Consider the following 14,381-nt stretch of genomic DNA (forward strand, 5'->3'; position numbering starts at 1 on the left):
TTTATTTAGTGGTTGGATGTTGATAAGTAGGTAATAGTAGCAGAAAATAAATATAAATGAAATAGAGACTGTAAACTTTTTTTTCCTTTACATTTTGTTATGAATTATAACTCAAGGGCATTAGAGAAATTTTGGAAAAAAGTATAGCCTTTTAGGTTTAGAATGTTACTTAATAGTGAAAATAGGGGAGATAAGTGTAATTTTTAAAAATTGAGGGGAGTTTTCTGCAATTATTAAAAACCTCAGGGGAGGTATGTGAAATTAACCCTTAATTCTAACGTTCCAAGATAATATAAGGATCAGATAAGGATAACTCTAAGGATAATGGCAAATTATCTGCGCAAATCTTGGAAGACCGGAAGCAGGAGATACTATATAACTAACTACTGCTCCACATTTTCCATCTAAAACACCTCCTAAACCCTATTGTTCTCCTCGGGACTGTAGAGAAAGTAATCAAAAATGGCAGGTGGAGGAATTGCCCCATCCAAGGGGAAGGCTTATCCTGGAAATATGACATGTAAAGTCTTCGTGACTTGCATTGTTGCAGCAATGGGAGGCTTAATCTTCGGTTATGATATCGGCATTTCAGGTGTTGGATACTATTCTTGATCTTACATGCCTAAATTTTGTTACAACATACTACGTTTTTCCTTTTCGTGCCCATAATTTGGTAATGACACATATAGGATGCAGTCTTGATCTTGCAGGCCTAAAATCTGTTACTAAATACTATGCTTTCCTTTCCTTTACGTGGCCAAAATTTGGTAATGATACATATAGGATGCGGTTGTAAACACATGTATTTCGGCCATGATGAATTAAACCTTGTCAGAAATCGATTGGTAGTACTTCTTTTTGAGCAGATTATGAGCTAGCATATGAACATAATTAATGACTAATTAATGGTACACTAAATTAATGGTGCCATAAGCTGTGTATTATTTCTCATGATGTATGCCTTCATTGCGTTAATCTATACCATCAAGAATTTGGTCATGAATATGGGATGGTTGGATTTGGCAGGTGGGGTTATATCGATGCCTCTTTTCTTAAAGAAATTCTTCCCGGACGTCTGGAGGAAGGAGCAAGGCCTGAGTCCCTCAACAAATCAGTACTGTACATACAACAGCGAAACGTTGACATTGTTTACATCTTCGCTGTATTTTGCTGCTCTCTTAGCATCTTTTGTAGCTTCCAGTGTTACTCGTGCATGTGGACGAAGAGTCTCCATGGTGATTGGTGGAACGCTTTTCCTAGCTGGTTCTGCTGTCAATGGACTTGCTCAAAATGTCTTGATGCTCATTATTGGCAGGGTCCTTCTTGGTTTTGGTATTGGATTTGCTAATCAGGTATAATGTTCTTATAATCTCTTCTAATCACGCACACGTACTAATTCATTTCAATGTGATACGACTGTTGAAGTAGCACAGCTGAAAAGGCAGATAATTACGGAGTACTAAAGTGGAAATGTGTATACAATTGACTTAAACTCTTACCTTAATTCTTACAAGTTTTGATACTACCAGATCATAAACCAAACATGCACCTTTTCACGAAATTGGATCAGATTAGAAATTCAGCGTTCTACCAAATAGTGCAACTAGATAAATTGTACAGAAACCAGAAACAAGAAATCTTTGCGTGTATCCTCATCATTTTAGTTGCTAAATGCACTACCTTCTTCTTTTCCTTTCATAACAAAAGATAGAATGGCTCTCTAGCACGCTAGCACGCTAGTTGCAGTTGTAATGCTGGTGTTCTCCTGAAGGAAGGAAATGAACATTTCATAGGATTTTTTGGAATAAAATTCTTTTTTTCTCTTTTTCCACAGTCTGTGCCAGTGTACCTCTCTGAGATGGCTCCATACAGATATCGTGGAGCTCTGAACATGGTGTTTCAATTGTCAATCACAATAGGTATCCTTGGGGCCAATCTATTGAACTATTTTATGGCAAATTTGAAGTATGGATGGCGTATAAGCTTGGGGTGTGCAGCTGTACCAGGCATTATTTTCATCGTCGGATCCTTACTCCTTCCTGATACTCCCAACTCATTGATCGAGCGTGGCAAGCGCGAAGAAGCCAAAATCATGCTTCAGAAAATCCGTGGAATTCGGGATGTAGATGAGGAGTTCGATGACTTGGTTATTGCCAGTGAAGAATCCAAGAAAGTGCAGCATCCGTGGGCAAATATTATGAAGGAAAAGAACAGACCCCAGTTAACATTTGCGATGCTTATCCCATTTTTTCAGCAATTCACTGGCATTAATGTGATTATGTTCTATGCACCAGTTCTGTTTAAGACTATTGGCTTTGGGAGTACTGCTTCGCTCATGTCTGCCGTTATAACTGGTTTAGTAAATTGTTTATCAACCTTGGTTTCAATAGCCATTGTCGATAGATTTGGAAGGAGAGGACTCTTCCTTGAGGGTGGATCACAAATGCTCATAATGCAGGTACCCAAAAAAAAAAAAAGAAAACGTTTCTTTAATGTACTGTCAGCGTAAAAGTTTTTTTTTTTTTTTTGTCAGAAAAACTTAATTTGACTTTTTTTTCCTGGTTATATATTTCAGCTGGCGATTGCTGCTGCAATTGGAGCTAAATTTGGGGTTAGTGGAAACCCGGGCAGTTTGCCAAAGGGTTACGCTTTAGCGGTGGTAGCAATGATTTGTGTTTATGTAGCTGGCTTTGCATGGTCTTGGGGGCCTCTTGGTTGGTTGGTGCCTAGTGAGATTTTCCCTCTCGAAGTAAGGTCTGCAGGGCAAAGTATCAACGTATCAGTAAATATGATCTTCACGTTTGTGGTTGCTCAGATTTTCCCTGTGATGCTGTGCAAACTCAAGTTCGGATTGTTCCTGTTCTTCTCATTCTTTGTGGTGATAATGACCATTTTCATCTATAAGTTTTTCCCAGAAACCAAAGGAGTTCCCATTGAAGAGATGGCAATTGTTTGGAGTCGGCATCCATACTGGAGGAAGTTCGTCCCTGCACCTGACAATATTGATGATGATAGAAAGCCTGGCTCTGGACGAATTGGAATTGAGATTGTTAAGAAGGAACAAGATTGCTGACGAAGGCGAGAGTTCAATATTGCTTTGGTTAATTGTTTGATTGTGGTACATTATTCATTATTGGGTTTCTCCTTTGGTTTTGTTTCCAATAATTTGATGGACTTTAGAATCTTGTTTTGTTCTAGCTTCTCCGATTTTCTGTGATTTTTTTGATAGATGAAATGAAATTTTTGTTAGGTTGGTCTTTGCTTTGGGTTATTTTTTTTTTGGGTAATATCTAGCACGGGACAACTTTTTTTCCCTTGTAATACTTTTGACACTTGAAGCCCTAAAACAAAGATCGAGGATTAGCAGCCATGGGAGCAGCTATTTCTATGTCTTTTATTGTGTTATGTCCCCAAAACCAAGCATAGCTGGTACACTAATTTAACCAGATGAGTGTGAGATCCTTGCAACTTTTAAGCCTTTCCCTTTCTCTTTTTCCGTTGAAAAGTTTAAAGTCTCTAAAATCTATAAAAAAAAAAAAAAAATAGATCTCTGTTGAAAAGTTTAATGTCTCTTATTTTGTAGTTATTTCTGTCTTTGTAATTTATCTTTGTCTGTTCACTAATCATTATCATTATCATTATTATTATTATTATTATTATTATTATTATTATTATTATTATTATTATTATTATTATTATTATTATTACTATATAAAAAGTATCAATCTTGATATTTGGAAGTGTAAGTGTAAGCACTTTTTTATCTTAGTTTTTGTTATCTCTAAATTACCCTCAAGTCTTTTAATTAGAATTATTGCATTTTAATGTGGCACTAATTAAAAGAAATAAAACACTCCAATTGATTACATCTTAATAGTATTGGTAATTGTAATTAAAAATTGCTCATTAAAAACTATTTACCTACCCTTGGACTCCATTTCCAATTATTATATGTATCAAAATTTCTTAATTGAAGCATGAAAATTGCAAAAAAAAAAAAAAATCAATTTCAAAAAATAAATATTCTCTAGAAAATGGAGAAACATGCAAGGAGAAGAGAACCCTTATTGATCCGTATATCTTTATACGAGTAAACTTTACAATTATGCACTTTCTTACCAATATGAAGAATTTTCATGTTGCACCCAATAGAATTTCAATATACAAAAAATGATAACACTTTTATAACTGATATAGCAGTATTAAATTGAAAAAAAAAATCAAGAATAGCACCATACAAACCATTATTATTATTCAGGAATAGCACCTTACAAACCATTATTGTTATTAATAGCAACCAATCAAAACAAAAAACTGAAAAAAAAAATTGAAAACTATTTATAAAATGACATAAAGTAAATAGCAAATGACTTAAAAAACTAGAATACAATTCAAAAAATACCAAAGATAACATCCAAATTATTGATATTCTCGGGAAGACGAACATTGTTATTGATAATAATATAGTAATGCTCCATTTGTATTGGTTTGAACAAACCAAATCCATCCATCAAATCAGAGGTCATCTCCAATAATAAAATAAGAATTATAATAAGAGTAATTTAAAATGAAGAATGATAACATGAAAATCATATCCAAACTATTTTTTGTGATGTCCACAATGCCCTTATTTTTCTAATGATTACATATATTTATTGCATTGTAGTATTAGTGAATAATGGAAGCAGTTATGAAATGAAAAGATTTAAAATTAAGTAAATTTCATTTATGGTAACAATTGTAATTAGATAGATTTAGTGCATTCCAATAATTGATAATAATGATACTGGTTATAGATTAAAAGTTGGCAATTAAAAAATAAAACACTGCAATATACAAAAAATTAATATTAAAATTGTTCATTAGCCACAATTCTCATTCCAATTCCATGATCATCAAGAAAACTAATACTAAAACCAAAAATATTGTGCTCATATGAAAAAGTAGACTTGTTGCTTTTGTTTTGCATTGGATTGTGCTAAAAACATGAATAAAAGAAAAGAAAAATAGAAAACTTTAACTATCTTTATCTATAAAATTTCAATTATCAGAATGTACAAGCCAAAAAAATTTATATAGTGGATCATTTATACTCCATTATTGACAAAAATAGAATTAACATAATACAAAGAATTCAAATTACATTTATGTTTATTTTTCTAACTTAATTATATTCTTCGTTTATAAAAATTGTGATGATTAAGGTTTATAATTTTATATGCAGTATAGAATCATGAATATACAATAATTTTGAAAAAATATGATATTATCAATATTTGATATGTTAGAGTTCAAGTTATAAATCAAAAAGTGTTTGGTTCATGATTCCAAATTCAATCCTAAAGAACATGTCAACTATATTAGAATGTTTTCTGTCTTTTTTCATTTAATAAAATTTTTAAAAATAACTAGTTTAAAAAAATAAATAACATAAAAATACTATATTGTGATATTGACGATCAAAATTTCATAAAAAAATTTTAGTAGCTAAAGTATAATATATTTTTAGATATTATAATCATGCGTCAACTATTACTAGTTTTTATTGAAAAAGAAAGAAGAAAGATCTGACATTAGTAAACTAGCAGCCATGCCGACATCATCGCGGTAGTTGGCGGTGTTCCCATGGCGGTTACAGTAGCAGAGTCGAAGAGGAGGTGCGGACAATATGGCCAATCATTGTGTCCTCTTTGATTTCTAACCCAGAAAAAAAAAAAAACAAATTGGATAGATTAGAGGAGAAAGATCCGAAGAAAAGGATTGCACCAGGAATAAGTTGGGTATATACGGCTGCCGGTTTGGTACCCTTTCATGTAACATAGTATTTTGAATAAATTTGAAGTTTTTAACACTTAAAAAATTACTTAAATGATGGATTTGAAATCCAAATCATCCATTAATTATCCCTTTATTAGAGGATTTGGAATGAGGATTTGAAATTTAAATCCAATCTAAACACAACCTAATTCTGCTAACCTTTCTTCGACAACGACATAAGTGGGTTCTACTACACGTGTATTCAAGAAACTTGGGCGGGCGCTATCAGTGAGTACAGACTCTTGGACTATTGGATAATTGAATTTTAATTGAAAAATCACAGCCCGATGTTTGATTGTCAGACGTTCTTGGGCGGTTTTAGTACATCCTTGTGGGCCGGAATGATGGCTTTCTTTTTGCGGAGGGGAGTGGGTGGAAAATCAACTTATCCGTGGCGAAATTAGGGGATTTCCTGTTCAAAGAATAAGTAGGGTTGGCTAATCATTGAATTGGAGCCGGATAAGTTTTTGGCTTAATCCACCTAATAGAAAGAAATCTTTACTAAAATGAAGCCTACACTTAGATGGGAAAATTCAAACATTTTTAGGGGCTCAAATGCCGTTTCATCAGAAAATCATTTGAAGCTTCTTGATTCTGAAATATTGGAAGATATGAGGTGGTGACGCCCTGTCCGGTTAGTACACTCTTTCTAGGTTTCAACCTCCCGTAGTGCCCCCGCGTGAATGGTCCAGCGGCAGCGCCACTCACCAGTGAATCTTGAGGTCACAAGTTCGAGTTTCCGCTCCGCTGGATTCCTCCGCGCACTTAACGTGTTCGGGCCGGGTTGGAACGCCGGACCCGGGCCGCAGGGAATTAGTCGGGCCCCGTCAGGATTGACCCGGACATCCCTGTGTCGACAAAAAAAAAAAATCATGGAAAATTACTGATGAATACTATACCCAATTGGTCATTTCCAACTGATCTGCCGATTGTTAAAAGAGCAATCTTGGACCAAATCCTGAGATTTTCCTCGGTTTTGTGCCAATGGGCATGTAAATACTAGGCTTATCCACCCTAAAAGACAGATCCCTCGTTCCGCCTGCTTCAAGCCAAAGATGCTCACGGAGCAAAAGGTTGAAACTACAGGCATAAGAAAATAATGCCGGCAGTTACTTTTAAAGACCATTTGACAAAATCACCAAAACTAACAAAGAAAAGAAAAAGGGATTTTGTTGACGAATTCAGTGGTTCTGTACGAGACTTTCAGCTGATTAAGCAGGCGATACAGCAAGAGATTTGTCGTGGCCACGTGAGATCTATATGCCTCAAGAGGCAACGCATAGAATTAGAACCAAAGAACAGAGCTAAATATGCAAAGACAAACAATAACAACGACAATATATGGTACTACTACCAACCAGGGGCGGATTTAGGGTGGGGGCACTGGGGGCACGGGCCCCCGCTACTCCTCTTAAATTCCTATAATACTTCTATAATTTTAATATAATTTTAAGTGTGCTCCCAGAGTTTTCTTAAAAAGGATGTGAAAGAATTACGTGATTTTTTAAGTTAGTTCATAAACTAAAATTCTAAAAAGAAACGTGGGACACAAATTCCATTTGAAATAAGCTTAAAAAAACCTTTTCATTTCAACAAGTAAGTATCAATCGTATCATTCATTTTCTTTGGGCTCTACTCCCCAATTTTCCTTCTCTCTGGGCCCTCATTTTTCCCTTACAACCGAGAGTCACTACCTTCCACAACCAAGCAGCTAGCTACTCTTTCTCTTGATCAATTCATCCAATTATATTATTCACTTTCTTTGTCCCCACTTCCCAATTTCCCTTCCCTCCACCGGTCCCCCATTTTCCCTCCACAACCGAGAGCCATTCCTACTTCCACAACCAAATTAGTTATCAAAATATAAAAACTTGCAATGAGCAATTGTAAATAATTTAGTTTATTTTTGAAATAAAATTATTATTACATTAATAATTTTGAATTTATATTTTTATGTTTTTCATGAAATATATGCATCATTTGTACTTGTTGGTGAATTTTTTTTGGCTTAAAAAACTAAAAAAAGAGTAGGTAAAAAATTTTAGTGTTGCTTTTGCCCTCATTAAGAATTTTTTCTGGCTCCGCCCCTGCTACCAACCCTTGTCGTTGTATTATAATCCAAGTATAAGGAAAATTGTAGTACGTAAAACGTTAATAGGCAGCAGCAAATTGTTACTAGCAGCGCCGCCTACGGCCAACTGTTGTGTGTGGACGCATGAGGAAAGGCAGGCAGCTTTGTTTGTATGTGAATTTTCTTGCCAGTACAAATCAAGACGTGGATGCATTCTCATGTCTGCAAAATTAATTCATGTGATGCTTTGAGGTTAAGAGTTTGTATTTATTTATTTTTTTATTTAATCTTGATCATCAACCATGATACGTGTGGCTGTTTAGTGTTTTACAACATGCACGATCTGCACCGACGGCTGCATGGGGTTTATATTAGTTGGCATAGAAATTAGATTTTATTGTTCTAAGATTTTAAAAATCTTGTCCCCGAGAACCACCTTAACCAGGAAGAATATTAGTGAGGCAACCTTGAGTTCCCTCACTCTCAAGCCTTCTCTTTTTTCCATTTTTTTTTCTTTCTATTATAAGGTTTAGAGTCTTCCTTTGATCAATTAAAAAAATATTTAAGGAAAAAAAGATTTTTAAAATCTTTTCTGTATCTCCTCCTTAAAAGAAATTAGATTTTCTCCTCATATCCTTGTTAATATTAGGCTTTTGTCCCCAACATCACCTTAAAGAAATTAGGTCCCCTCCCCTACGTCTTTACAAAAATGTATAGAAGATGCCCTTTGTAACTCTTTGCTCGTTTCACCAGTAATCTGATCCTTCTACCAATCTACTGTTTGTTTGTTTTTTTTTTTTTGTGTGGATAAAATAAAAAGAAAGAAAGAAAAAGCCAGCAGCAGCATTCGATCGTGATGAGTGGTGGATTTGTCTTTTTGGTTGTGCGCCGGGGAGGTCCATGGCAAGACAGGTGCAGACACCGGGAGGATAAACGCCATTTTGCATGCCCCATTGCCTGAGTCAGCCATTTCCGCCAGTTCCATTGCCATTGGTTTATCTTCAAAGTGAAGTTTATTATTTATGCTTTGAACTTTCGTTCGCATTCGTGGCTGCATTGCTGGCAAGAATTATAGTGACTTAGCCGACAACTCTCAGTTGTAGACAAATTTTAGCTTAGCTAATGCTGAGGTATAGCATTAAAGTACATTAGTGCAAAAAAATTATTACTAATTCATATTATTAAATATGAATACATGATACATAATCTCTATTTAACTTTAATCACATATATATATATATATATATCCTGTATTAATATCTGCTAGCGTAAAAAGATTATTACTATTTCCAGCATCAACTTTTGTCAAATGTCATTTGTACAGCGAGTGCTACATCAAACTGAAAAACTTATAAAACTTGTGGAATTGCATCCATCAAAAAGCTCATTTAAGCCTTTTTTTTTTGTTAGTGTTAATGCTTAATCGTGTAATCCCTTAATTAATTTGGTATTGGGGGCATGAATCGTGACACCACTAATTTGTTAATGACTGATAGCTAAGTTTAATGCATGATGCATGTACAGTGAATAGGATGTCGGCCTCTTTCGGAGTTAAAAGTTGAAACGAGTGCTGTTTTCAACCATAGTGCCAGCCAGTCAAAGGCGAACATTTCCTGGCTTATCCTCTGTCAATTGGTGACTTCCTCGAACTCAAAATCGCTGACAACTATTACTACGCGTAGATAGATAAACAAACAGCTCCCTCCCTTCTTCAGTTTCTTTAAACCTTTTTCTGTTTCTGTGACTCGAGGTTAAGGAGCAGCTGTAACTTTTGGGAGTGGATAAGAGGATTTCATCTCAATCCACTAAACGTACTTAATTGTTTGACTATTATTCCTGTAGAGTTTGAGGCTTTTACTTTTTACATGGGTCTATTCAAGCAACCGCCCAAGAACATTTTCAATGTGCCTTTTGCCCTGAAACGCCCATCTCAATGCTTAGCCGAAATGAAACTCCAAGCAAAAGTAGCAAACACATAAAATAAAGACTTCAAGATGGAGACATGTCTCCCATACAAATTCATCATCAAATCGCCTGCTCCAATATCTAACACAACCGATATACATAGAGGTGGTAATATGAATAAAGGATTCATAATTGGTTTTAACTTAATGGATGGTGGATGAAATTTATTCAATTTATTTAGATCCATTTATAATAAAAACCAATTATCTATTTGTAATCCATTTAAATATTTTGGTAACTCTTTTTTTTTTTTGGGTCAGATCCCTCGGTATGCAGTAGCCACTTTGGGCTCTGACTAATCCAGAGTTGAGCCAGGTTGCACCCCATAAGAGGCGCAAGCTCTTCCAGCACCCGTCTCTCCATTCACAAGATTTGAATCGGAGACCTTGTTTAAGGGGAGCCAAGCGCCTTTCCAGTCATACCAGGTACAGCACTTGGCCTAACAGCAAAGGTGATCCCTCTCGTTTCTCAACATCAGATGAAACTTTCATCATGAAAGCATTTCCTTAAATGCATGCCACATAGTTTTTAAGTAAACGGGTATATATGGTTTTTATGGATAATCCATATAAATCCATTTAATTTAATGATTTTACTTTGGTCAATCATTTAAAACCAATACTATAAATGGATAATCCAAATCCATTTAATTATGTATTGTATGAATGGATAAATGGAACTCAATCCAAATTGCCACCTCTATACATATCCATAAACAAATTCTTCTTCTATATATCTTTTTTTCATCTCAACTGGAGTAATATATATCTCATCTTAGAAGCTGGTGATCCAATTTCCCTGTTTGCCGTGCTAGTAATAGTGATTGAAAATGTTTGGTCAAAGAACGGAAGCATGCTTCCGAAAAGACTAAAATACAATGGCCAGGTAACAAACATCCATTCATTTTGTGCGTGCAACAGCAGTCAACCAAATTTCAAAATCTCTATCAAAGCAAAGGCCGACCATAAAAGGTCTGTATGGAAACACCAACAATTTTTGCGTTTGTACCCCAACAACCCATTAAACCCTTCTGCCTATAAAAACCCCCTCAAATTCCAAGCCATCCAAACTGCCTACAAACAACTAACACCCGCATCTGTCTTGGCGGTGTCCCTCTTAAGCCTAGAACCATGTGCCCACCACCTTCCCCTACGTGCAAATTTAACACAAACATCCCAAACCATACCAATTTCAGTGCAAAATTATTGCAAGAATCAGATATGTTGACTCCTTTGGTCTACGAAAACCCAACACTTAAACCCCAAGACACCCTAAGCGCCAAGAAAACTCATCTGTCCTTGGCAATTACAGAAGCCAAATGCATGGCAAACATTGCTATTCCAATGATACTAACTGGCCTGCTTCTTTATTCACGTTCCATGATTTCCATGCTCTTCCTTGGCCGCCTTGGCGAGCTCTCTCTGGCAGGTGGTGCGCTGGCTATAGGCTTCGCGAATATCACCGGTTATTCCATTCTCTCCGGCCTTGCCATGGGGATGGAACCTATCTGTGGCCAAGCCTTTGGCGCACAAAGATATAAGCTTCTTGGCCTGACTTTACAAAGAACTGTGCTGATGCTTCTCTGGACATCTATCCCAATTGCCTTGATATGGTGTAACATGAAGAGAATTTTGTTATTTTGCGGCCAGGATCATGCAATTGCAACCGAAGCTCAATCCTACATTTTTTATTCCCTCCCTGATCTCATTGCTTTGTCGTTTCTCCACCCCTTGCGTATTTATCTTAGATCACAATCCATAACAGTGCCTTTGACTTTTTGTGCGGCACTATCAATTCTTCTTCACATCCCAATCAATTATTTTCTTGTAGTAGTGCTCAATCTTGGTATCAAAGGTGTTGCCATTAGTGGGGTGTGGACCAATTTCAATCTAGTAATATCCTTGATCACATATGTCACATTTTCGGGCGTTGCCAAAAAGACTTGGGGTGGCATGTCCTCTCAATGCCTAAAGGGGTGGAGAAGTCTCATGAATTTAGCCATACCTAGTTGCATTTCAGTATGCCTGGAATGGTGGTGGTACGAGATCATGATTTTGCTCAGTGGATTCTTATTAAATCCCCAAGCCACCGTTGCATCGATGGGAATTTTGATCCAGACAACTTCTTTGATCTACATATTCCCATCTTCATTAAGCTTTAGCGTATCAACAAGGGTGGGAAATGAGTTAGGCGCTAGTCGCCCCGAAAAGGCTAAGCTTGCAGCCATAATTGGCTTATCTTCGAGTTTCATGTTGGGATTGTCGGCCCTGTCTTTTGCTATTATGGTAAGGAACGTTTGGGCTAGCATGTTCACTCAAGATGCAAGCATTATTGCCCTGACGTCCATGGTTTTGCCCATAATTGGACTTTGTGAGCTAGGCAATTGCCCTCAGACAACAGGTTGTGGGGTTCTGAGAGGCACGGCTAGGCCGAAAATGGGGGCTAACATCAACTTGGGATGCTTTTATCTTGTGGGAATGCCTGTTGCAATTTGGCTGAGCTTTTTCTTGGGGTATGATTTCAGAGGACTATGGGTGGGACTGTTGGCAGCTCAGTGCTCTTGTGCAGTGACCATGTTGGTTGTTTTGGTTCGTACAGACTGGGATTTACAGGCCCAGAGAGCCAAAGAGTTGACTGCAACAATTGCCAGTTTTAATACTATTGACAGGAACGAAGACGAAGATAAGTTGAGCAGTGAAAATACTGATCATTCTTTGGATTCCTCGGACTTTAGACTGATTGATGCTTCACCTGTTTGATTAATCATTTCATTTGTTTATTCTTCCCACTTCTCAAAATACATGTACAGAGATTTAGGACGAGATTTGGGTAGAAGCAGCACCAATTATGTGCTATTGGCGTCTTGTTTCCTTGTAGCCTGTTTTGTTTCTTCTTTTGTATGGTTTCGAAACTGAAGTTTTGTCATTGTTTCAATTCGAATTAAGTATACACACACAACAGAGGAATGCAATTTTCTCATTCATGCCACTGTCTAAATCTTTGATTCATAATACTCTCATTCTTTTTCATTTTTTGGGGTAAAACAATTAAGGGTTTTGTGGTGTTGAGCACTCGTGTACTTCCAACTACAATTTTCTGCACCGGGGGTTGGACATTTTTCTCTCTGTCACTAATAATACTAAGAGCTTGTTGTCATTTGCTACAGATTTTGCAAAGTTTGATCATGAAAATTGATTATCATAATCAAGTAATGCTAATCTTATTTCGATTTTTTGAATTTTAATCTTTTTTTTAATCTTTTAATCTTTTAACTATTAAAAAAATATACATTTTCAGATGCAAAAGCAAGTGAGAACATACCCTATAGGGGCTTTAATTTATGTCGTCTTTTCATTTTTTAACTCAATTGTCTACCTCAGACGACCTCTGAAACACTGTAAAATAAAAAAAAAAATATTATTTTTTTGCTCCGGACTACCTCAAAAGGTTAATATTACGAGTAAAATCAAGATTAGTTGTATATTGGAAAACAAAATAAGAGGCTCGAATATTCGAGCAAAAGGCGATGTTGATAGCCAGATAAAACTGAAACCGGCGCTAGGCGGCTTGGATAAGGTTCAAGGGAATATAAGGAAATATGGGGTCTCCAAATCTATAATAAAGAGGAATATGAGAATTGGGTGGACCGTTCAACCTTTGCAGCTGCCGGCCACGTAAACGAGTGAAGGACCGACCAGCCAGCCAGCCTGCCTAGCTCTTTCAGTTTATATTGGATTTTGAATCATATGACCTAATTGGTTTCTTCTTAATGTTTTTTTTTAAACAAAAGTTTGGATGGATTCAATTTTGCATTTTTTCATAAAAGTTTTATTTATAAAAAATTAAGAAAAAAAAATAAAAGTTCTTATAAATCGATCATTAACACAGTTCTCGTATCGATAACACGATTCTAATGCCAATACAACACGGCTCTCGTGTCGATAACACGATTCCAATGCCAGCACGGCTGTCACGTCGACAACAACGAGATTCGAAAACCTTTCATGAGAAAGTGTCCTGTCCTCCTGTCATGTTACCTTATTAGTATTAGGCATGGAATGGATCCTTCCTTGGATTGTTGCACTGAACCCGGCTCCCAACTTCTGTTTATCGTGCGTGTACCCGGTTTTGGAATTTTCGAAGATGCCCGTTAAGGCAAAGACTAGAAAGGCAGACACATCAAACAAACTAATAATTCTTCTCGTCTCATATTCATGCACTTGGAAATTTGTTACCCAATCTCAGACTAAATTCTAACAATTCTTCCAAACAATCATAGTAATTTAAGAGGAAATGAGTTGTTTTGCACTTGTATCAGCAAGGAAATATATATATAAAAGAGAAATAATAAAAAAAAAAAAAGTCGTGCTGAATCTTCCTAAGTATATATTCTCAATTTCTCTTTTACTTTTCCCTATTTGGGATATAGTCACGAGCCTAATGATAATACAGAGTCTTCAGTTTAATCAAAATGACAGGGCACTTACAAGTGTAACAATCTTGATAATAATAGACTGAATTCAAGTAA

At 36.1% G+C, this 14,381-nt stretch overlaps 2 protein-coding genes across 2 annotated transcripts; both read left to right on the plus strand.

Moving 5' to 3' along the window:
- Positions 1–342: 342 nt before the first annotated feature.
- On the plus strand, positions 343–3,259 carry LOC113706390 (sugar carrier protein C-like). Its single transcript, XM_027228295.2, has 4 exons — positions 343–592; positions 1,027–1,352; positions 1,835–2,458; positions 2,576–3,259. The coding sequence occupies exons 1-4, from the start codon at positions 463–465 to the stop codon at positions 3,071–3,073; spliced, it is 1,578 nt and encodes a 525-aa protein (XP_027084096.1). The 5' UTR covers positions 343–462; the 3' UTR covers positions 3,074–3,259.
- Positions 3,260–10,784: 7,525 nt separating this feature from the next.
- On the plus strand, positions 10,785–12,850 carry LOC113705326 (protein DETOXIFICATION 49-like). Its single transcript, XM_027227134.2, has one exon. The coding sequence runs from the start codon at positions 10,984–10,986 to the stop codon at positions 12,610–12,612; it is 1,629 nt and encodes a 542-aa protein (XP_027082935.1). The 5' UTR covers positions 10,785–10,983; the 3' UTR covers positions 12,613–12,850.
- Positions 12,851–14,381: the final 1,531 nt, after the last annotated feature.

The sequence above is a fragment of the Coffea arabica genome, chromosome 8c (genome assembly GCF_036785885.1).
Source record: "Coffea arabica cultivar ET-39 chromosome 8c, Coffea Arabica ET-39 HiFi, whole genome shotgun sequence".
In the NCBI taxonomy this organism is placed as follows: Eukaryota; Viridiplantae; Streptophyta; class Magnoliopsida; order Gentianales; family Rubiaceae; genus Coffea; species Coffea arabica.